This window comes from Entelurus aequoreus, linkage group LG17, assembly GCF_033978785.1.
Source record: "Entelurus aequoreus isolate RoL-2023_Sb linkage group LG17, RoL_Eaeq_v1.1, whole genome shotgun sequence".
In the NCBI taxonomy this organism is placed as follows: domain Eukaryota; kingdom Metazoa; phylum Chordata; class Actinopteri; order Syngnathiformes; family Syngnathidae; genus Entelurus; species Entelurus aequoreus.
The window spans coordinates 46,810,683-46,834,433 of record NC_084747.1 but is presented as its reverse complement, the minus strand read 5'-3'; the positions used below and the strand labels follow the sequence as shown (position 1 = coordinate 46,834,433).

General features: G+C 36.8%; 1 protein-coding gene across 1 annotated transcript in view; it reads right to left on the bottom strand.

Annotated features, from left to right (window-relative positions):
- Positions 1-23,090, bottom strand: part of LOC133631811 (proprotein convertase subtilisin/kexin type 5-like) — a 48,518-nt gene extending 25,428 nt beyond the window's left edge. The window contains exons 1-5 of the mRNA XM_062023972.1: positions 23,063-23,090; positions 14,685-14,787; positions 14,472-14,608; positions 8,549-8,752; positions 6,052-6,114 (exon numbers count right to left, since the gene is read on the bottom strand). Of these exons, the coding sequence (XP_061879956.1) occupies positions 6,052-6,114; positions 8,549-8,752; positions 14,472-14,608; positions 14,685-14,787; positions 23,063-23,090 (535 nt within the window). The remainder of the gene's footprint in view (positions 1-6,051; positions 6,115-8,548; positions 8,753-14,471; positions 14,609-14,684; positions 14,788-23,062) is intronic.
- Positions 23,091-23,751: the final 661 nt, after the last annotated feature.

The window sequence follows — 23,751 nt, the reverse complement described above, 5'->3', positions numbered from 1 at the left end:
TTACTTAGGTTTCAGTTTTTACAATTGTGTCTCATAATTAAAACAGATGACAGCCAAATGGACTTTGCAGTTTTATTTTCAATGAAACAATAGATATGTACTCATATAGTAGTACACTTGTTATTAGTGAGAATATACTTATTTTAAGGTATTTTGGGGTTCATTGAGGTTAGCTAATTTTACTTGTTTTGGAAAGTCTTGACAAGCCGAATTTTCTTGTTCTATTGGCAGATAATTTTGCTTAGTTCAAATAAAATACCCCTCTTTTTTTTTCTTCTTCTTCTTGTTTTTGAACACTGACTTTTTGCAGTGCAATTGTACGGAATATGTACTGTACTGTGCAAACTACTGATAAAAGCTTCAATCAATCAGTTAATTCCCCTGTAACTTAGCCACATTTATTCGAGAGTGGCCAAGTGGTTAGAGTGTCCGCCCTGAGATGGGTAGGTTGTGAGTTCAAACCCCCGGCCGAGTCATACCAAAGACTATAAAAATGGGACCCATTACCTCCCTGCTTGGCACTCAGCATTAAGGGCTGGAATTGGGAGTTAAATCACCAAAATTGATTCCCGGGCGCTGCCACCGCTGCTGCCCACTGCTCCCCTCACCTCCCAGGGGGTGATCAAGGGTGATGGGTCGAATGCAGACAATAATTTCGCCACACCTAGTGTGTGTGTGTGACAATCATTGGTACTTTAACTTTAACTTAACCTACTACATTTTAATTAATTGTGTTCAGCATGTTGCAAATAAACTACTGTAAACCATTAAAATCTGTAGTAATAATAAACTATATTGCATCTTTTTTGTATTTCATCATTATAACCCATGAGTTTTGTTTTTTTTAGCAAAATGATGGTAGTTTTTAGCTGCATGCATCCTTACACAATTTCATTAGCTATTACAAAACATATATGTTGGGTGTAATGACTATATTTACCAGCAGAGGGAGCGCTTACAACACACATAAACATACCTTACTATGTTTTGTGTGTAAAAAAAAATGTTTTACCGGGCACATATTTCATTGTTAACAGTTCAAAACTTACCTATATAAGTATTTTTTAAAGTTTTTTTTTGTGTGTGTGTGTGTGTGTTAATAGTAGTAGTATTTCAACTTTTAACCCGCAATGAGGATAAGTGGTATAGAAAATGGATGGACCTTTTTCTTGTTACATTACACCTTTTTTGCTCTTTGTTCATATTTTTTCTTGTTTAGTTGTATTTTTTTTAGAATGCCAAAACAATAATACAAGCTGCGGGTCGCAAATGGCCCTCTGACACCCCTAAGATGAAATATCTCAAATAAGGGTGATATTTGCTTATTTTCTGTCTGATAAGATAATTCTTCTCACTAAGCAGATTTTATGTTAGAGTGTTTTACTTGTTTTAAGTGTTTTGGTCCTAAATGATCTCAGTAAGATATTACAGCTTGTTGCTGAGATTTGATGACCTATATTGAGTAAAACATGCTTGAAACTAGAATATCAACTGTTGCAAAGCTGTGTCATCAACACTCACAAGTATAAAACTACTTTTTTTAAGTCATCATTTCTTATTTCAAGCATGAAAAAACAAATCATGATGCAGAGCGCATATCATTATGTCAAGATAATGGCACTAGCATTTACTTCATTTAAGAATATTTTTCAACATATTGAGCAAAAAGGTCTCTTTTTTTTTTCTACCAAGAAAAGTGCATTTGTTATTAGTGAGAATATACTTATTTTAAGGTATTTTGGGATTCATTGAGGTTAGCTAATTTGACTTGTTTTGGAAAGTCTCGACAAGCCGAATTTTCTTGTTCTATTGGCAGATAATTTTGCTTAGTTCAAATAAAATACCCCTCATTTTTATTTATTTTTTTCTTGTTTTTGAACACTGACTTTTTGCAGTGTGCAAGCCAGAGAGAGAGAGAGACCGAGCGAAAGAGAGAGCAAAAGCATAACTAATTCAAACCTGCTGTCAGTCCAGAAATGACAAAACAACCCAAAGGATAAGAAGAAGACAAAAAGTTTAAAAGGTTATTTTTTTAACAAGAAAAGACCCTTTTGAAAACTTCCCTTAGGGCCATTTATGTTCCTCCATTGACCCCTCTCACACACACACAGACACACACACACACACACTCACACACACACACACACACACACACACACACACACACACACACACACACACACACACACACACACACACACACACACACACACACACACACACACACACACACACACACACACACAGACTCCCTCCAGCAACAACACTTGAATACTTGCGTGCAGCAGGCAAGCCGCTACGTGTGCAAGCAATTATTTAGGCAGAAGAAGACACACAATACTACAAGAGACACACCCTCACCCCTCTGTTTATGTCTGTACGTACATTGTTTACATACATTTGCAAGCATGTCGGCATAGTTTCCAACTCTAAGCTGAATGAAGTTGAAGGAATTATTGGATGCAAGAGTATGTATGCTGGTGTGTGTGTGTGTGTGTACGTGTGCCTGCATGTGTTTGCATGACGTGTGTGTGTGTGTGTGTGTGTAATGAGGACAATGAGGGTGTGGCCTGAAGAGGTCAACACCCTGTATCGAGGTGTGCACAATTGCAAAGCAGCGTCCTACACTGCAAAAACTGAAATCTAAGTAAGATGAAATATCTCAAATAAGGGTGATATTTGCTTATTTTCTGTCTGATAAGATAATTCTTCTCACTAAGCAGATTTTATGTTAGAGTGTTTTACTTGTTTTAAGGGTTTTGGTCCTAAATGATCTCAGTAAGATATTACAGCTTGTTGCTGAGATTTGATGACCTATTTTGAGTAAAACATGCTTGAAACTAGAATATCAACTGTTGCAAAACTGTGTCATCAACACTCACAAGTATAAAACTACGTTTTTAAAGTAATCATTTCTTACAAAAAATACAAAAGAAATACGTACTCATATAGTAGTACAGTTGGCACAGTACAGTAAACTGACAGTTAATATTTAAACATTTAAGATGTGACATTTCTAACAATTTTGAACAGAAATAGTTCATGCACATTCAGATGAATTCCTCAAAATTACAATTAAAACATTTTTGGCCGGGTGCCGGGCTGTATATATGCGCACTAATTGACTGGGAGAGCACGCACTTGGCGCGATGATGTCATGTTATCGATTGATAAATGCATTTTTAGACCATACAGTGCAAAAAGTCAGTGTTCTAAAACAAGAAGAAAAAAAAAAAAAAAATTAGGGGTATTTTATTTGAACTAAGCAAAATCATCTGCCAATAGAATAATAATAATAATGACTGAATTAATTAATTATATATTACAAACTGTTGTATATACTAATTCATAGATGTTATTTTATTATATAAAAAGGTCAGTAAATGATTTTATATAATTGTAAACGCTTTGAAGTGGGAAAGGGGTAGGATTAAATAAGCTTTGCTTCTTCCTACTCCTTTTCGGGCATGATGTAAATGAAATGATATGAAATTGTGTGATGTATTATGATGTACATTTGTTCATGTTCGAAATAAACTAAAAGAAAGAAAGAAAGAAAGAACAAGAAAATTCGGCTTGTCAAGACTTTCCAAAACAAGTCAAATTAGCTAAACTCAATGAACCCAAAAATACCTTAAAATAAGTATATTCTCACTAATAACAAGTGCGCCCCCCCACACATTCTGCAAAAATGGCAAAATTGATAGTATTGCAAAAATTAAAAAAACTTTTTTTTATTGTTGTTGTTGTCCTGTCCAGCTTCTCAGGCAAATCACATAGTAGATGTAGATGCCCATATAGTCGAATGAGCTCTAACGAGAAAAAGTTGCCATGTTGACATGTTTTTTTTCTTCTTTTGTCTTTGTTTATTTTTATTTTTTGCCATTGCTCGAGAAAAAAAAAAAAAAAGAAAAAAAATCTATGCTACAATGAATTATTACTTAAAAAATTTCACTTAAAAATGTTTTATGTGGAAAAAAATATTGCATATATTGTGTGGTTGCCATATAAAAACATCAAAGTTGTATTTGACAAAAGAGCATAATACAAACAAAATAATAGTTCAAACGTAAAATCGACAGATATATCTGAAGTTGATCTCGTAATTTAAGTGTGAAAAGTAAAAAAAAAACTCATAAAAATGTATCACTTTATGAGTGGGAGACCTTTTGGATCCCAAATATATTTAGTGGGATTTTATTTAACTTTTCACTGTGATTACTCAAAAATATTAAAGAATTCAAACCAATGGTGTCCTGCATTATTGATCTTTTAGGGCTCTAATTACTAAATACTGCATATTTCAGTTTTACTATAAAAAAAAACAAAGTTGTCTTTGACAGAAAAGGCATAAAACCTTTTTTTTTTTTTACTTGATATCAACCTGCAGTTGATATAGAGATATACTGTAAAAAATAATAATAATAATTTGACTTATTTTTAACATTTTAATGACTGAGACCCTTGACCCTTGATTGGTCCCCGGGAGCCCTAAAGGTTAAAAAAAAAAATCTATATATTTTGTTATGGTTTGAAAATGAAAAAATATCAAAATGGCCACCGTATGCTTAAATTTTTCCGTGTGTGGCCCTCAGTGGAAAAAGTTTGGACACCCCTGGTTTAGACAGAGCGGGTATTATTTTTGTCACAGATTTTAATAAGGGGCGTCATCTCATCAGCAACATCACGCAGCAGAGCTTTCACAGCAGAACTAAAGGTCATCGCAATGCTTCGATATCTAAGTAATGAATTGGAAAGAAAAGGAAACATTTATTTTTGATTCATTGCCAATATTGTTTGTTTGTTTTGTATTATTTTATAGTTTATTGTCAAAATATACACTTCCATTGTCCACTTAAATATTTCTAAGATATTTCTTTATTCTTAGACAAGGAATTCCCTTCCGTGATTGGTCATTTCTATGGACACAGAAATGACGTCACCTAAAATTCCATTTACGGCACATAGTAATGTCGTAATTCAGCTCTGAGTGTGACACTTAAGATTCAGTCCTACACTTCGCTGAAAGTGTGAGTAAGACGCTTGATAACTAACTTTTAAGTGCAGCTTTCAGCGAAGAATTTCTTTACTCATAAGTCAACTCTTAGCAGACGTCTTAGGAGTAATTCTAAGAAGCTTGATAAATACGGCCCCAGATGTTTACCTTATCCCAATAAAAAATTCTCTGCCAGTTTCTGCATCCCACAGGGGTTCTTCTTTTGTGTTTCTGCACCTGCGGTCCTCTCCAAGGTTTCTCATAGTCATTCATATTGACATCCCACTGGGTTGTGAGTTTTTCCTTGCCCTTATGTGGGCTCTGAACCGAGGATGTCGTTGTGGCTTGTGCAGCCCTTTGAGACACTTGTGATTTAGGGCTATATAAATAAACATTGATTGATTGATTGACTTTAAGTTTTAAGTATCTTTTTAAATTTTAGGTCCAACCCACATATGTCAATGTATTGTTTTTGTGTATCATCATATTATATATACTGTTATTTATAATGACTTTTAATTGAGATTTTTTTTAATTTTTTTTTTATTCAAAATATTTACATTAAAAATAAATTGGATTTAAACATTTCTAAACACATAAAATTTAGTTTTATGTACTTATTTAATTTTTTTGGTCATTCTCATACAGACACTTTACATTCACACATACACTGACATAAACACAATGCATGGTCGTAAAAACCCACAAAGTATTACCCTTGGTCATACTCCACCTGTGTATAATAGAGTATAATTGACTTTTGAAAGACATTCAATCTACACATGTGTAGATGTTTTCAAAAAAAATCATATAAATCTTTAAAGATTTCAGTAGCAAGTGAGCATTCGTGTCCTGGCTGTTCCATCACTATAGGAGGATTACACAGGATCGCTATGGCAACAACAGAAACACTATTCTCCTTATGACAAGCCACTCTGGCAGCAACGGGACTGCAACGCTGTTACAGTTGTGTACAATTATTACGTATCGTGGCTTTAATCTGCTAAATGAACAACAATAACTGATCATTTGTCAGGGTTACAGTATATACTCACTGTGTTCACATTGCCTGCAGCCGTCATCACAGGGGAGACACTCCTCACCCTTTGCAACCTCACCTAAAGAACACAAGTTCACTTTAAACAAGTAACAAGACACCATAATGATGATTATGCCTGGTTCACACCAACGGCGCTTGCCGCGCTTTAAAGCGGCGAGCAAAGCGCCGTCATTTTTGTCAATTTTTCCACGAATATCCCGATCTCCGAAGTAATGTTATGCTTTGATACGCTCTGATACGAATTAGTTGCCGCTTTGTTACCGTTCCTCACAATTTGATACGCTTTGATACGCTTTAAATCACGCTTTGATACGTTTTATTACGCTTTATTGAACTTTATTACGCTTTGATGCGATCCTGACGCTTTAAATCAGGCTCTGACACGATTATCAAGTTCTGTTGTGCATTGTTACAACAAAAAGTTTTCCCCACATTTTTTTAGATTTATCTATTTATTTGATTTATCTTTTTGTTTTATTACATACGGGATAAAACACATAATGTAATAAAAAAGAGAAATATGATAAACAAATAAGTTAAAAAATATGTGATAAACTCAATATACTGTTTTCCACACATTTTTTGTATTCATTTATTTTTCAATTTCTCTTTTTTTCCGTTATATTATGTTTTATATCTTCATTTCTTTTATTTCTTTGTCATCTTAATAAATATCTATCTTTCATTTCTTATGCTAGTTGACAATAATAAAAGGCATTTCTTTTATTTTTTATATTCATTTATTTTTTCAATTTCTCTTTTTTTTTCGTTATATTATGTTTTATATCTTCATTTCTTTTATTTCTTTGTCATCTTACTAAATATCTATCTTTCATTTCTTATGCTAGTTGACAATAATAAAAGGCATTTCTTTTATTTTTTATATTCATTTATTTTTTCAATTTCTCTTTTTTTTCCGTTATATTATGTTTTATATCTTCATTTCTTTTATTTCTTTGTCATCTTGATAAATATCTATCTTTCATTTCTTATGCTAGTTGACAATAATAAAAGGCATTTCTTTTATTTTTTATATTCATTTATTTTTTCAATTTCTCTTTTTTTTTCGTTATATTATGTTTTATATCTTCATTTCTTTTATTTCTTTGTCATCTTGATAAATATCTATCTTTCATTTCTTATGCTAGTTGACAATAATAAAAGGCATTTCTTTTATTTTTTATATTCATTTATTTTTTCAATTTCTCTTTTTTTCCCGTTATATTATGTTTTATATCTTCATTTCTTTTATTTCTTTGTCATCTTAATAAATATCTATCTTTCATTTCTTATGCTAGTTGACAATAATAAAAGGCATTTCTTTTATTTTTTATATTCATTTATTTTTTCAATTTCTCTTTTTTTTCCGTTATATTATGTTTTATATCTTCATTTCTTTTATTTCTTTTTCATCTTAATAAGTATCTATCTTTCATTTCTTATGCTAGTTGACAATAATAAAAGGCATTTCTTTTATTTTTTATATTCATTTATTTTTTCAATTTCTCTTTTTTTTTCCCGTTATATTATGTTTTATATCTTCATTTCTTTTATTTCTTTGTCATCTTAATAAATATCTATCTTTCATTTCTTATGCTAGTTGACAATAATAAAAGGCATTTCTTTTATTTTTTATATTCATTTATTTTTTCAATTTCTCTTTTTTTTCCGTTATATTATGTTTTATATCTTAATTTCTTTTATTTCTTTTTCATCTTAATAAATATCTATCTTTCATTTCTTATGCTAGTTGACAATAATAAAAGGCATTTCTTTTATTTTTTATATTCATTTATTTTTTCAATTTCTCTTTTTTTCCCGTTATATTATGTTTTATATCTTCATTCCTTTTATTTCTTTGTCATCTTAATAAATATCTATATTTCATTTCTTATGCTAGTTGACAATAATAAAAGGCATTTCTTTTAAACGTAACATTTTCATACAGAAAAATGATAGACAGTAATGTCAAACTGCAACATCAAACAGCAGAAGTACAAAAACAATGATCATCGTATAAAAAAGGCAACGATGCAAAAGAGAATGGATTTGTAATCCTGTGTTGGTTTTACATAAAAGTTTCAATGTCACTAGTCAATATCACAGTCACTTCCTATTGCGCTTTGAACCAAGATCTGTTAAGCTTTCCTACGCTTTGAGTCAAGCTTTGCTGAGCTTTGTCAGGCTTTGTCACACTTTGTTACGCTCTCGGCGCTTTATTCCATTCTTGACAGAGCGCAGAATTTTTTTAAACCATTTAAAACATTTTGGCGAACTTGCCGCATGTCCCGCTTCACTACAAGCTTTCCCACCATCCATTAGGACCCTCACGCTTTAATCAGGCTTTGTTACGCTTTAACGCCGCTTTGCATGCCGCTTTAAAGCGCCGTTGGTGTGAACCTAGCATTATGATGACATTTGGATTACGTTATTTAATGACATGACTTTGTGTGCGATTGCGCAAACATCCGTTTGACGCACTAGTCTCTCACCTGTGCTGCATTCCAGCGGAACACATTTGCCCTCTCGGAGTTTATGTCCCGGGCTGCAGCGTAGGCAGCGGCTGGGCGACGAGGTGCACGCCGCGCAGTCCGGAGCGCACGGCTCACAGCGTTTGCGCGTGGAGTGGAAGAAGGCCTCCGGGCAGACGTCCCGACACTGACCGCGGAACAGGTAGCGAGTCACGTCAAACATATCTGGAAAAAGCAGAATACAAATAGCAGTTACAGGTCCTATATGATACTTTAAATAAGAGTCACAGGTCATATTATAGTAGAGTAGGGGTCACCAACCTTTTTGAAACCAAGAGCTACTTCTTGGGTAGTGATTAATGCGAAGGGCTACCAGTTTGATACACACTTAAATAAATTGCCAGAAATAGCCAATTTGCTCAATTTACCTTTAACTCTATGTTATTATTAATAATTAATTATATTTACACTTAATTGAACGGTTTAAAAGAGGAGAAAACACGGAAAAAAATGACAATTACATTTTGAAACATAGTTTATCTTCAATTTCGACTCTTTAAAATTCAAAATTCAACCGAAAAAAAGAAGAGAAAAACTAGTTAATTCAAATCTTTTTGAAAATATTAACAACAGAATTTATGGAACATCATTAGTAATTTTTCCTGATTAAGATTAATATTAGAATTTTGATGACATGTTTTAAATAGGTTAAAATCCAATCTGCACTTTGTTAGAATATATAACAAATTGGACCAAGCTATATTTCTAACAGACAAATCATTATTTCTTCTAGATTTTCCAGAACAAACATTTTAAAAGAAATTCAAAAGACTTTGAAATAAGATTTAAATTTGATTCTGCAGATTTTCTAGATTTGCCAGAATATTTTTTTTGAATTTTAATCATAATAAGTTTGAAGAAATATTTCACAAATATTCTTCGTCAAAAAAACAGAAGCTAAAATGAAGAATTAAATTAAAATGTATTTATTATTCTTTACAATAAAAAAAATTAATTTACTTGAACATTGATTTAAATTGTCAGGAAAGAAGAGGAAGGAATTTAAAAGGTAAAAAGGTATATGTGTTTAAAAATCCTAAAATAATTTTTAAGGTTGTATTTTTTCTCTAAAATTGTCTTTCTGAAAGTTATAAGAAGCAAAGTAAAAAAATTAATGAATTTATTTGAACAAGTGAAGACCAAGTCTTTAAAATATTTTCTTGGATTTTCAAATTCTATTTGAGTTTTGTCTCTCTTAGAATTAAAAATGTGGAGCAAAGCGAGACCAGCTTGCTAGTAAATAAATACAATTTAAAAAATAGAGGCAGCTCACTGGTAAGTGCTGCTATTTGAGCTATTTTTAGAACAGGCCAGCGGGCTACTCATCTGGTCCTTACGGGCTACCTGGTGCCCGCGGGCATCGCGTTGGTGACCCCTGTAGTATAGGATAGGATAGGTCTTTATTGTCATTGCACAAGTACAACGAAACTATGTTTTTAGCACAAACCCGTTCAAGATTAGACAAACAAACAGTGTACAGGGTTACAGAACAGGAACGCTGATAATTTAGGGGTCGCCACGGGGCGACCCCTAAAAGGTGGGAAAAAGGTAAAACGCTGAGGAAGAAGATGAGTAAAAAAAATACAATCTAGACTGGGCTCCTAAGGGGGCCTAGTTTGGAGTGGGAAAAAACCTTCATGCCATGCACACATAAACATGTTACATATAATCACGACTACTCGCAACAGAAGGGGCAGGGGAGTTGGGACCCTGGAGGTCGACTGCTGCTATGAAACGCTACCAGCCGTCCATCACCCCAAAGGGGAATCAAGCGGTGGTGAAGGCGTGGGGTGGGGGATGGTGTGTGTGTGTGTGTGTATATGCCCATTGTCTTGGGTGTGTTGATGTAGTGTCCATAGGCCTGGGGCCGTTCTGCATGCAAGCAAAAGTTCGACTCCAGGTGTCGTTGAGGAGGGAGGGAGGTCAAAAGCGTCCATCATTGAGGTGTCCTCAGGGGGGGGTGTTTTCAGAACAGCCTGCTCCTGCGTCAAGGCCATTCGAGGGAGTCAAATCGCAGATTAGGATCTTTGTTTTTCCGCGAGCAGACATTACAATGGCTTGTCTGTTCTATTCGTCCATGCTGGCCCTACAGGCCTTGATGCTGCTATTTAGACATTAAAGTTGCTTTTTGGTAGGCCGATAACTGGAAACACGCCGTTTTGTGTGTCTGTAGCTTTAATGCTGATGAGATGTGTTTGTCTCCTCGACGCGCTGTTATGTACTTGATCTACTTTTTACATAAACTTTGTATTTCTGCACTTGTTCAACATAATAGATGCCATATTTCACATACACCAACGTAACATTGAGGAGCGGGACAGGAGGAAATAACCGTTAGCAACACTAGCATAGCTATGTGAGCTACATGCTAACATTACCAACAGTAAAATTATGCTAAGTTAGCTTATAGGCTGAAGACAAATAAAATGATCAAACTAACACTTTCTATGCTTGTAGACCAGGGGTGTCAAACGTACGGCTTGAGGGCCCGCGAACAGGTTTTATCCGGCTTTTGCTAAATATAAAAATGTACCTGAAATTTTTTAATGAAAAAAATAGCTGTTCTAAATGTGTCCACTGGGTGTCGCAATAGCAATTATTTGCATCTTTGCAGATGATGCTACATATGTACAAAATAAACCACATGAGTGTGAATGTTGTCTGTCTATCTGTGTTGGCCCTGCGATGAGCTGAGATAGGCTCCAGCACCCCCCGCTACCCCGAAAGGGACAAGCGGTAGAAAATGGATGGATAGATGGATAAAAAATATATATACTTTATATTATGTATTTATTCAGCAGTGGCTTATTGGAAATAGCACCTAATTTTAGCAGTGTTTATATTGTGAATACAGTGCATCCGCAAATTATTCACGCCGCTTCACTTTTTCCTCATTTTGTTATGCTACAGCCTTATTCCAAAATGGAATAAATTCATTTTTGTCCTCAAAATTCTACACACAATACCCCATAAAGACAATATGAAAAGTATTTTTTTTAATTTTGCAAATTTATTAAAAGGAGAAAAAAAAATCCACATGTACATAAGTATTCATAGCCTTTGCTCAATACTTTGCAGCAATTCCAGCCTCAAGTCTTTTTGAATACGATGCCACAAGCTCGGCACGCCTATCTTTGGACAGTTTTGCCCATTTCTTGTTGCAGCACCTCAGGTTGGATGGGAAGTGTTGGTTTTCATCCAAGATGTCTCTGTACATTGCTTTTTTTTTTTTTTTTTTTGGAAAAACCTTTTTACACTCTTATTATGGGGTAATGTTTGTAGAATTTTGTGGAAAAAAATGAATTTATTTCATTTAGGAATAAGGGCTCTCCCACTAAAAAAAATAGAATAGTGCTGCTAGGATCCTGATGAGAGTGCGGAAATATGACCATATCACACCGATTCTCATATTCCTTCACTGGCTTCCTGTTCCACTCAGGATTGAATACAAAGTCTCCCTACTAACCCACCAGTGCCTCCATGGAAATGCCCCCCCTACCTCAAAGAATAGCAATAATTAAGAGTTGGACGATATCGGGATATGGGATATCGGCAAGAAAGCCATATCGGACATCTCTAATATATATAGAACTACTCACCCCCAAATCCTCCACACGACACCTCCGCTCCGGACAGGCTAACCTCCTCCAACCTCAGAGGACAAAGCTACGAACAATGGGAGACCGGGCTTTCTGCTCCGCCGCTCCCAGTCTGTGGAACGCTCTCCCTGACCACCTGAGGGCACCACAGACTGTGGATGCTTTTAAAAAAAAGGCTTAAAAACCCTTCTTTTTAAAAAAGCCCTTTTTTTTCAAATATACACTACCGTTCAAAAGTTTGGGGTCACCCAAACAATTTTGTGGAATAGCCTTCATTTCTAAGAACAAGAATAGACTGTCGAATTTCAGATGAAAGTTCTCTTTTTCTGGCCATTTTGAGCGTTTAATTGACCCCACAAATGTGATGCTCCAGAAACTCAATCTGCTCAAAGGAAGGTCAGTTTTGTAGCTTCTGTAACGAGCTAAACTGTTTTCAGATGTGTGAACATGATTGCACAAGGGTTTTCTAATCATCAATTAGCCTTCTGAGCTAATGAGCAAAAACATTGTACCATTAGAACTAGGGATGTCCGATAATGGCTTTTTGCCGATATCCGATATTCCGATATTGTCCAACTCTTTAATTACCTATACCGATATCAACCGATACCGATATCAACGGATATATACAGTCGTGGAATTAACACATTATTATGTCTAATTTGGACAACCAGGTATGGTGAAGATAAGGTACTTTTTAAAAAAAATTATAAAATAAAATAAGATAAATAAATTAAAAACATTTTCTTGAATAAAAAAGAAAGTAAAACAATATAAAAACAGTTACATAGAAACTAGTAATCAATGAAAATGAGTAACATTAACTGTTAAAGGTTAGTACTATTAGTGGACCAGCAGCACGCACAATCATGTGTGCTTACGGACTGTATCCCTTGCAGACTGTATTGATATATATTGATATATAATGTAGGAACCAGAATATTAATAACAGAAAGAAACAACCCTTTTGTGTGAATGAGGAGGGAGGTTTTTTGGGTTGGTGCATTAATTGTAAGTGTTTTTTATGTTGATTTAATAAAAATAAAATACATTTAAAAAAAAACGATACCGATAATAAAAAAAAAACGATACCAATAATTTCCGATATTACATTTTAACGCATTTATCGGCCGATAATATCGGCATCCCTAATTAGAACACTGGAGTGATAGTTGCTGGAAATGGGCCTCTATACACCTATGTAGATATTGCACCAAAACCAGACATTTGCAGCTAGAATAGTCATTTACCACATTAGCAATGTATAGAGTGTATTTCTTTAAAGTTAAGACTAGTTTAAAGTTATCTTCATTGAAAAGTACAGTGCTTTTCCTTCAAAAATAAGGACATTTCAATGTGACCCCAAACTTTTGAATGGTAGTGTACATATACTAGTTCTAGCTATTAGGCTGTTCTAGTTTTTATTTTTTTTTATTTTTATTATCTTTTTATCTTTTTTTTTTTTAATACACTGAAGCACTTTGAGGTTGTATTAGTGCTTTTTACAAATAAAATCTATTATTATTATTAAAAAAAGTAACAAGCGGTTGCCTTGTTGCCTTTCCAGTAAGAACAATAAATGAGTTTTCAGTATAAGTTTGCTGGTTTAAAGAAATGTAATGCCGAGCGCATATCATTATGTCAAGATAATGGCACTAGCATTTACTTAATTTAAGAATATTTTTCAACATATTGAGCAAAAAGGTCTCTTTTTTTTCTCCTACCAAGAAAAGTGCACTTGTTATTAGTGAGAATATACTTATTTTAAGGTGTTTTTGGGTTTATTGAAGTAAGCAAATTTGACTTGTTTTGGAAAGTCTCGACAAGCCGAATTTTCAAATAAAATACCCCTAATTTTTGTATTTTCTTTTTCTTGTTTTTGAACACAGACTTTTTGCAGTGCAGTTATGTGTTATAATTGTAATTACATTTAAAAAGGACATTCTTATTATTTGTAAATACTTTCAGCTCTTAAGATTGTGACAGTAGTAAACTTTTGTATCCGCTTGATATTTCCACAGCTGTGAGCCACTAATGAGTCGGTCGGCCCAATTAAGCGGCAAAGGTTCTGTTCTGTGTGTGGGCGTCATGTGACCTTTTCACAACACGATCCCCCCGTATTGATCTACTGGCTTAGCAAGGAGTCAATTAGAACCCAAAAAAAAAAAAATGAAGGTGATTAGCAGGAAGGAAAATCCATGTTTCAAAAGACAACACCCACAGCAGGGATGTTACCTTTGATTTATTATGAGGAGGACTGATCCCAGGTCGGCCAAGTGCCTTACCCTTGTCGCAAGCCGTGCAGTTGTCCGGCCCCTCGTCGGTGCACTCCAGGCAGGTGTGGTGGCAGCGGTGACACTGCCTGGCCATGGCGTAGCGCCCCCTCTGGCAGCGGATGACGCAGGCGCCTTCATCAAATAACCTGGATAGAACAGGAGCGGGTGTTGTTGACATACTTTTTGACCATGTTGGGGTCTGTATTCGGGTTGCCTTCTCACCGTGTGGCCGGGCAGCTGGTGCAGTCCTCGCTCTCGGGACCAGTGCACTCCTGACAGGTGACGTCACACAGGAGACACTTGTCATGGCGGCCCATGTACTGACCTGGACGGAGCACGCCACCGTAAACAACACTGACAGCCTTATAAAGCATACATTAGTTGATTAAGAGATGCTACCTCAGTAGAAGCATTTAAGTCCCATCTTAAAACTCATTTGTATACTCTAGCCTTTAAATAGACCCCCTTTTTAGACCAGTTGATCTGCCGTTTCTTTTATTTTCTGCTCTGCCCCCCTCTCCCTTGTGAAGGGGGCACAGGTCCGGTGGCCATGGATGAAGTGTTGGCTGTCCAGAGTCGGGACCCGGGGTGGACCGCTCACCTGTGCATCGGTTGGGGACATCTCTGCGCTGCTGACCCGTCTCCACTCGGGATGGTCTCCTGCTGGCCCCACTATGGACTATACTCTCACTATTATGTTAGATCCACTATGGACTGGACTCTCACTATTATGTTAGATCCACTATGGACTAGACTCTCACTATTATGCTAGATCCACTATGGACTGGACTCTCACTATTATGTTAGATCCACTATGGACTGGACTCTCACTATTATGTTAGATCCACTATGGACTGGACTCTGACTATTATGTTAGATCCACTATGGACTGGACTCACACTACTATGTTAGATCCACTATGGACTGGACTCACACTACTATGTTAGATCCACTATGGACTGGACTCTCACTATTATGTTAGATCCACTACGGACTGGACTGTCACTATTATGTTAGATCCACTATGTACTGGACTCTCACTATTATGTTAGATCCACTATGGACTGGACTCTCACTATTATGTTAGATCCACTATGGACTGGACTCACACTACTATGTTAGATCCACTATGGACTGGACTCTCACTATTATGTAAGATCCACTATGGACTGAACTCACACTATTATGTTAGATCCACTATGGACTGGACTCTCACTATTATACTAAATCCACTATGGACTGGACTCTCACTATTATGTTAGATCCACTGTGGACTGGACTCACACTATTATGTTAGATCCACTATGGACTGGACTCTCACTATTATGTTAGATCCACTATGGACTGGACTCTCACTATTATGTTAGATCCACTGTGGACTGGACTCTCACTATTATGTTGGATCCACTATGGCCTGGACTCTCACTATTATGTTAGATCCACTATGGACTGGACTCAAACTATTATGTTAGATCCACTATGGACTGGACTCTCACTATTATGTTAGATCCACTATGGACTGGACTCTCACTATTATGTTAGATCCACTATGGACTGGACTCTGACTATTATGTTAGATCCACAATGGACTGGACTCACACTATTATGTTAGATCCACTATGGACTGGACTCACACTATTATGCTAGATCCACTATGGACTGGACTCTCACTATTATGTTAGATCCACTATGGACTGGACTCTCACTATTATGTTAGATCCACTACGGACTGGACTCTCACTATTATGTTAGATCCATTATGGACTGGACTCTCACTATTATGTTAGATCCACTACGGACTGGACTCTCACTATTATGTTAGATCCATTATGGACTGGACTCTCACTATTATGTTTGATCCACTACGGACTGGACTCTCACTATTATGTTAGACCCACTATGGACTGGACTCTCACTATTATGTTAGATCCACTATGGACTGGACTCTCACTATTATGTTAGATCCACTATGGACTGGACTCACACTATTATGCTAGATCCACTATGGACTGGACTCTCACTATTATGTTAGATCCACTATGGACTGGACTCTCACTATTATGTTAGATCCACTATGGACTGGACTCTGACTATTATGTTAGATCCACAATGGACTGGACTCACACTATTATGTTAGATCCACTATGGACTGGACTCACACTATTATGCTAGATCCACTATGGACTGGACTCTCACTATTATGTTAGATCCACTATGGACTGGACTCTCACTATTATGTTAGATCCACTACGGACTGGACTCTCACTATTATGTTAGATCCATTATGGACTGGACTCTCACTATTATGTTAGATCCACTACGGACTGGACTCTCACTATTATGTTAGATCCATTATGGACTGGACTCTCACTATTATGTTTGATCCACTACGGACTGGACTCTCACTATTATGTTAGACCCACTATGGACTGGACTCTCACTATTATGTTAGATCCACTATGGACTGGACTCTCACTATTATGTTAGATCCACTATGGACTGGACTCACACTATTATGCTAGATCCACTATGGACTGGACTCTCACTATTATGTTAGATCCACTACGGACTGGACTCTCACTATTATGTTAGATCCACTACGGACTGGACTCTCACTATTATGTTAGATCCATTATGGACTGGACTCTCACTATTATGTTAGATCCACTACGGACTGGACTCTCACTATTATGTTAGACCCACTATGGACTGGACTCTCACTATTATGTTAGATCCACTATGGACTGGACTCTCACTATTATGTTAGATCCACTATGGACTGGACTCTCACTATTATGTTAGATCCACTATGGACTGGACTCTCACTATTATGTTAGATCCCCTATGGACTGGACTCACACTATTATGCTAGATCCACTATGGACTGGACTCTCACTATTATGTTAGATCCACCATGGACTGGACTCTCACACTATTATGTTAGATCCACTATGGACTGAACTCACACTATTATGTTAGATCCACTATGGACTGGACTCACTATGGACTGGACTCTCACTATTATGTTAGATCCACTATGGACTGGACTCTCACTATTATGTTAGATCCACTATGGACTGGACTCTCACTATTATGTTAGATCCACTACGGACTGGACTCTCACTATTATGTTAGATCCATTACGGACTGGACTCTCACTATTATGTTAGATCCACTATGGACTGGACTCTCACTATTATTTTAGATCCACTATGGACTGGACTCTCACTATTATGTTGGATCCACTATGGACTGGACTCTCACTATTATGTTAGATCCACTATGGACTGGACTCTCACTATTATGTTAGATCCACTATGGACTGGACTCTCACTATTATGTTAGATCCACTATGGACTGGACTCACACTACTATGTTAGATCCACTATGGACTGGACTCTCACTATTATGTTAGATCCACTATGGACTGGACTCTCACTATTATGTTAGATCCACTATGGACTGGACTCTCACTATTATGTTAGATCCACTATGGACTGGACTCTCACTATTATGTTAGATCCACTATGGACTGGGCTCTCACTATTATGTTAGATCCACTATGGACTGGACTCTCACTATTATGTTAGATCCACTATGGACTGGACTCTCACTATTATGTTAGATCCACTATGGACTGGACTCACACTACTATGTTAGATCCACTATGGACTGGACTCTCACTATTATGTTAGATCCACTATGGACTGGACTCTCACTATTATGTTAGATCCACTATGGACTGGACTCTCACTATTATTTTAGATCCACTATGGACTGGACTCTCACTATTATGTTAGATCTACTATGGACCGGACTCTCACTATTATGTTAGATCCACTATGGACCGGACTCCCACCCACATCTGCGGTCCTCTCCAAGGTTTCTCATTGACATCCCACTGGGTTGAGTTTTTCCTTGCCCTGATGTGGGCTCTGAGCCGAGGATGTCGTTGTGGCTTGTGCAGCCCTTTGAGACACTCGTGATTTAGGGTTATATAAATAAACATTGATTGATTGATTGCAATAGTATAGTATATGTTCTCTTTTTTATTTTATTTGAGTAATAATAGCTAATACCCCACAAAATAGATGCCGGGTACTCTCTGCAGTTAAGTAAATAAAGGTACCCCATTATCCTAGAAGTATCTCATTAGGTAATTAGTGTGTGTGTGTACTTAATGTTATGGCCGTGTTTTTTTTTTCATTTTGCAGTAAGAAGTAGAAATGACGCATGTTGCAGCAAACAAATAAACACATTTGTCACTTATTCTTTTAGTGTTAACATTTATTGTGCACAATTTGTCTCTCACCTTCGCACCGGAGCAGGAAGACACACTCAGCGATGTGGTAGTGACAAAGGTTATCTGCGCACTCACTTGTTACTTACAAAACAAATGAGCTTCTTTGTTGGTGCAAACACAAACAGGCAACATTCAATCAGACACACAAGTACATATAAACACAACACAACACAACACACATATAGAGGAATTCTACTGATGTTGTGAAGCTATAGTGAGGACACAATGAGATTTTTTATAGTCAAATTGGTCAGTAGGGGGCGCTGCTACACTATACTTGGGAGTTAAGGGAACTACAGTATGGAAAAACAGAAAATGACAGTATTGCAACACTAAATGGGAGGGTGGTGCAGATCTGGATAAAGGTGCAGATGCTTGTTTGTTTTTGTTATAGTTTGTCTTAGTGCAGGGGTCGGCAACACAAAATGTTGAAAGAGCCATATTGGACCAAAAATACAAAAAAGTAATCTGTCTGGAGCAGCAAAAAATGTTAAGACTTATATAAGTGTTATAATGATGGCAACACGCCCTGAGATCGGTAGGTCGTGAGTTCGAACCCCGGCCGGGTCATACCAAAGACTATACAAATGGGAGCCATTACCTCCCTGCTTGGCACTCAGCATCAAGGGTTGGAATTGGGGGTTAAATCACCAAAAATGATTCCCGGGCGCGGCCACCGCTGCTGCTCACTGCTCCCCTCACCTCCCAGGCGGTGATCAAGGGTGATGGGTCAAATGCAGAGAATAATTTCGCCACACCTAGTGTGTGTGTGTGTGTGTGTGTGACAATCATGGGTACTTTAACTTTAACATAATGTAAATATGCCTGGTTAGCACTCCGTAACAAGTCAACAATATCAACATAGTTTACCTTTGTGCATTCACGCACAGTACAAAACGTTTGGTGGACAAAATGAAACAAAGAAGGTAATGGCATAAAACATCTTTCTGTGGCAGCGTCGGAGAAAGCTGTACATGCAAATAAACCGTTGAGTCACAGTCCACACAACGGTGAGTTCAAGGGCCGCTGAAATTAGCAGGACAAAACGGCGCTCGCCAAATACTGTCATCAGTGAAGCAGAAACACAAACATATTGAACAGTTGGCTTTCTAACAATTAGGAAGGTTTGTGTCGTGTTTGTCCTCCGACAGAAACCATATTACAACAACAAATATATTTTTCACCCCATTTTTTTCCATTTCCATACATTTTGTGAAAAAGCTCCATGGAGCCACCAGGGCGCTGCTCAAGAGCCACATGTGGCTCTAGAGCCGCGGGTTGCTGACCCCAGTCTCAGTGTATATTATTACATTTTTCAAGTTTTAAAGTAAGATGGAGGTGTGATGTCCAAAATGTAGCACTGATACTAGAAATGTAACTGGGTCAAAAGTGCTTTTAGCTTAACCTATTGTTACTATAACAATCTACAAGGTTAATATAGTTGGCTTCTCTTTCTTCCCCTCCATTTATCTGCACTGCAAAAACTGAAATCTAAGTAAGATGAAATATCTCAAATAAGGGTGATATTTGCTTATTTTCTGTCTGATAAGATAATTCTTCTCACTAAGCAGATTTTATGTTAGAGTGTTTTACTTGTTTTAAGGGTTTTGGTCCTAAATGATCTCAGTAAGATATTACAGCTTGTTGCTGAGATTTGATGACCTATATTGAGTAAAACATGCTTGAAACTAGAATATCAACTGTTGCAAAGCTGTGTCATCAACACTCACAAGTATAAAACTACTTTTTTAACGTAATCATTTCTTACTTCAAGCATGAAAAAAAAAATCATGATGCCGAGCGCATATCATTATGTCAAGATAATGGCACTAGCATTTACTTCATTTAAGAATATTTTTCAACATATTGAGCAAAAAGGTCTTTTTTTCTACCAAGAAAAGTTCACTTGTTATTAGTGAGAATATACTTATTTTAAAGGTATTTTTGGGTTCATTGAGGTTAGCTAATTTTACTTGTTTTGGAAAGTCTTGACAAGCCGAATTTTCTTGTTCTATTTGCAGATAATTTTGCTTAGTTAAAATAAAATACCCCTAATTTTTGTTTTTTGTTTTCTTGTTTTTGAACACTGACTTTTTGCAGTGCATTAAAAACAATAAATTAGTTTTTAGTATAGTAAATGTAATGCCGAGCGCATATCATTATGTCAAGATAATGGCACTAGCATTTACTTCATTTAAGAATATTTTTCAACATATTGAGCAAAAAAGTATCTTTTGTTTTTTTTCTACCAAAAAAAGTGCACTTGTTATTAGTGAGAATATACTTATTTTAAGGTATTTTAGGGTTCATTGAAATTAGTTAATTTTACTTGTTTTGGAAAGTCTTGACAAGCCGAATTTTCTTGTTCTATTGGCAGATAATTTTGCTTAGTTCAAATAAAATACCCCTCATTTTTGTATGTTTTTTTTCTTGTTTCTGAACACTGTCTTTTTGCAGTGCAAAAACAACTTAAAGCAGGAAACATAGAAGCTAAACACTTAACATGGACTATGGCATGGAACAAACAAGACTTACTGTGGCATGAAACAACTAACACTTACGTGGACACGGCATGAATCGAACAACTAACAAAAACTTGGAGTTTGGACATGAAAACGAGCAGCATGAAACAAGCAATGGCATGACACAAGCATGAAACTGTGGCATGAAACGAGCAATGACGCCAGGCCGACTGACAGGCAAAGACAGGCTTAAATACCGGTCTCTTGATTAGAGCAGGTGCGTGTCCCGAACACCAGAGGCAGGTGAAACTAATAGGTCGCCATGGAAACTAAAACAAAGAAGGGTGCACAAAAACAGGAACTAATGGAGTCTTAAACTAACAGAAAATCACAAAGAAACATGATCCAGACCACAGATCATGACAATGGCGCGGGGAAAAAAAAAATTCTACCAGCACAAAAAGTCAACACACATAACAACCTGCTCACTGAACTTTGTGGATATTATAAAAACGTCCCATCACCATAAAAAAATGTGAAATTACACCCATTTTTGTCAATTACAAGGCAGGATGGGAAAAATGTGAAACACTCTCTCCAGACTTGTCCATGTTTGACTTTTAGGTGCTTGATATTTTTCTGATTGATTATAAAGCTTTACTTAGGTTGTCACTGAGGTAAACAAAGTAGGAGTGAAACCTTCAAATACTCTTAATATTCAATTATAATAGTTATTAATTATATAGCCATTATTTTATAATACAAAACCAAAAACCAGTGAAGTTGGCACGTTGTGTAAATGGTAAATAAAAACAGAATACAATGATTTGCAAATCCTTTTCAACTTATAATCAATTGAATAGACTGCAAGGACAAGATAATTAACGTTCGAACTAGAAAACTTGTATTTTTTTGCAAATATTAGCTAATTTGGAATTTGATGCCTGCAACATGTTTCAAAAAAAGCTGGCACAAGTGGCAAAAAAGACTGATAAAGTTGAGGAATGCTCATCAAACACTTATTTGGAACATCCCACAGGTGAACAGGCTAATTGGGAACAGGTGGGTGCCATGATTGGGTATAAAAGCAGCTTCCATGAAATGCTCAGTCATTCACAAACAAGGATGGGGCGAGGGTCACCACTTTGTCAACAAATGTGTGAGCAAATTGTTGAACAGTTTAAGAACAACATTTCTCAACCAGCTATTGCAAGGAATTTAGGGATTTCACCATCTAGAATCTGGAGAAATCACTGCACGTAAGCGATGATATTACGAACCTTCGATCCCTCAGGGCGGTACTACATCAAAAAGGGACATCAGTGTGTAAAGGATATCACCGCATGGGCTCAGGAACACTTCAGAAAACCACTGTCAGTAACTACAGTTGGTCGCTACATCTGTAAGTGCAAGTTAAAACTCTACTATGCAAAGCGAAAGCCATTTATCAACAACACCCAGACAAATGAAAGTTTGGTTTGTCGCGGATTCGAACCCGCTTCCCTCCTGCAACTGAGTGTCACATTTCCCCCTCAGCACACCCACGCAGCGACAAGCCTGCAGACAATCGGCAATCTGCACACCTGGGACCGATGAGGGCGAGCTGGATAAAGGACCAGTGGACCCAAGGATCCATGCGGGAACTTAGTTTACCTCTTTGGATACCGTAAGGCTTATGCTCTCTCTCTCTCTGCGTGTTTCCCTCGTGTCTGACATCCTTGCTTGTTCTCCCGTAGTTCGCTTGGTGTACCTTCCTTCCCGAGTCTTAACCATTGTGTCCCTTAGTGATTTGGACTGCCGCCCTCGATCCTCAACCCCCCACTTTGGACTCGTACCTCTTGACGCCTCTCCTCGTTTCAACATCACGGTAAGACACAACAATTAATTACACACATAGTCTTACACCACACACTCATGTATTTTGGTCACACACTCCATTCTATAGTTTAGTAGTATTGTTTGTTATTATTATATATATATATAGAATATATATAATAAATCATTGTACATACTTCCCCCTGGTGTCTGTTGCCGTCATCTCCCCTTAGTCAAACATAACAAAGTTAAGTGTAAGTTACCCAAGACATGGGTAACTTACACATCTGTGAAGGCGCCATTAATGCTGAAAGGTACATACAGGTTTTGGAGCAACATATGTCGCCATCCAAGCAAGGTTATCATGGACGCCCCTGCTTATTTCAGCAAGACAATGCCAAGCCACGTGTTACATCAACGTGGCTTCATAGTAAAAGAGTGCGGGTACTAGACTGGCCTGCCTGTAGTCCAGACCTGTCTCCCATTGAAAATGTGTGGTGCATTATGAAGCCTAAAATACCACAATAGGACTGTTGAACAACTTAAGCTGTACATCAAGCAAGAATGGGAAAGAATTCCACCTGAGAAGCTTCAAAAATGTGTCTCCTCAGTTCCCAAACGTTTACTGAGTGTTGTTAAAAGGAAAGGCCATGTAACACAGTGGTGAACATGCCCCTGTGCCAACTTTTCTGCAATGTGTTGCTGCCAT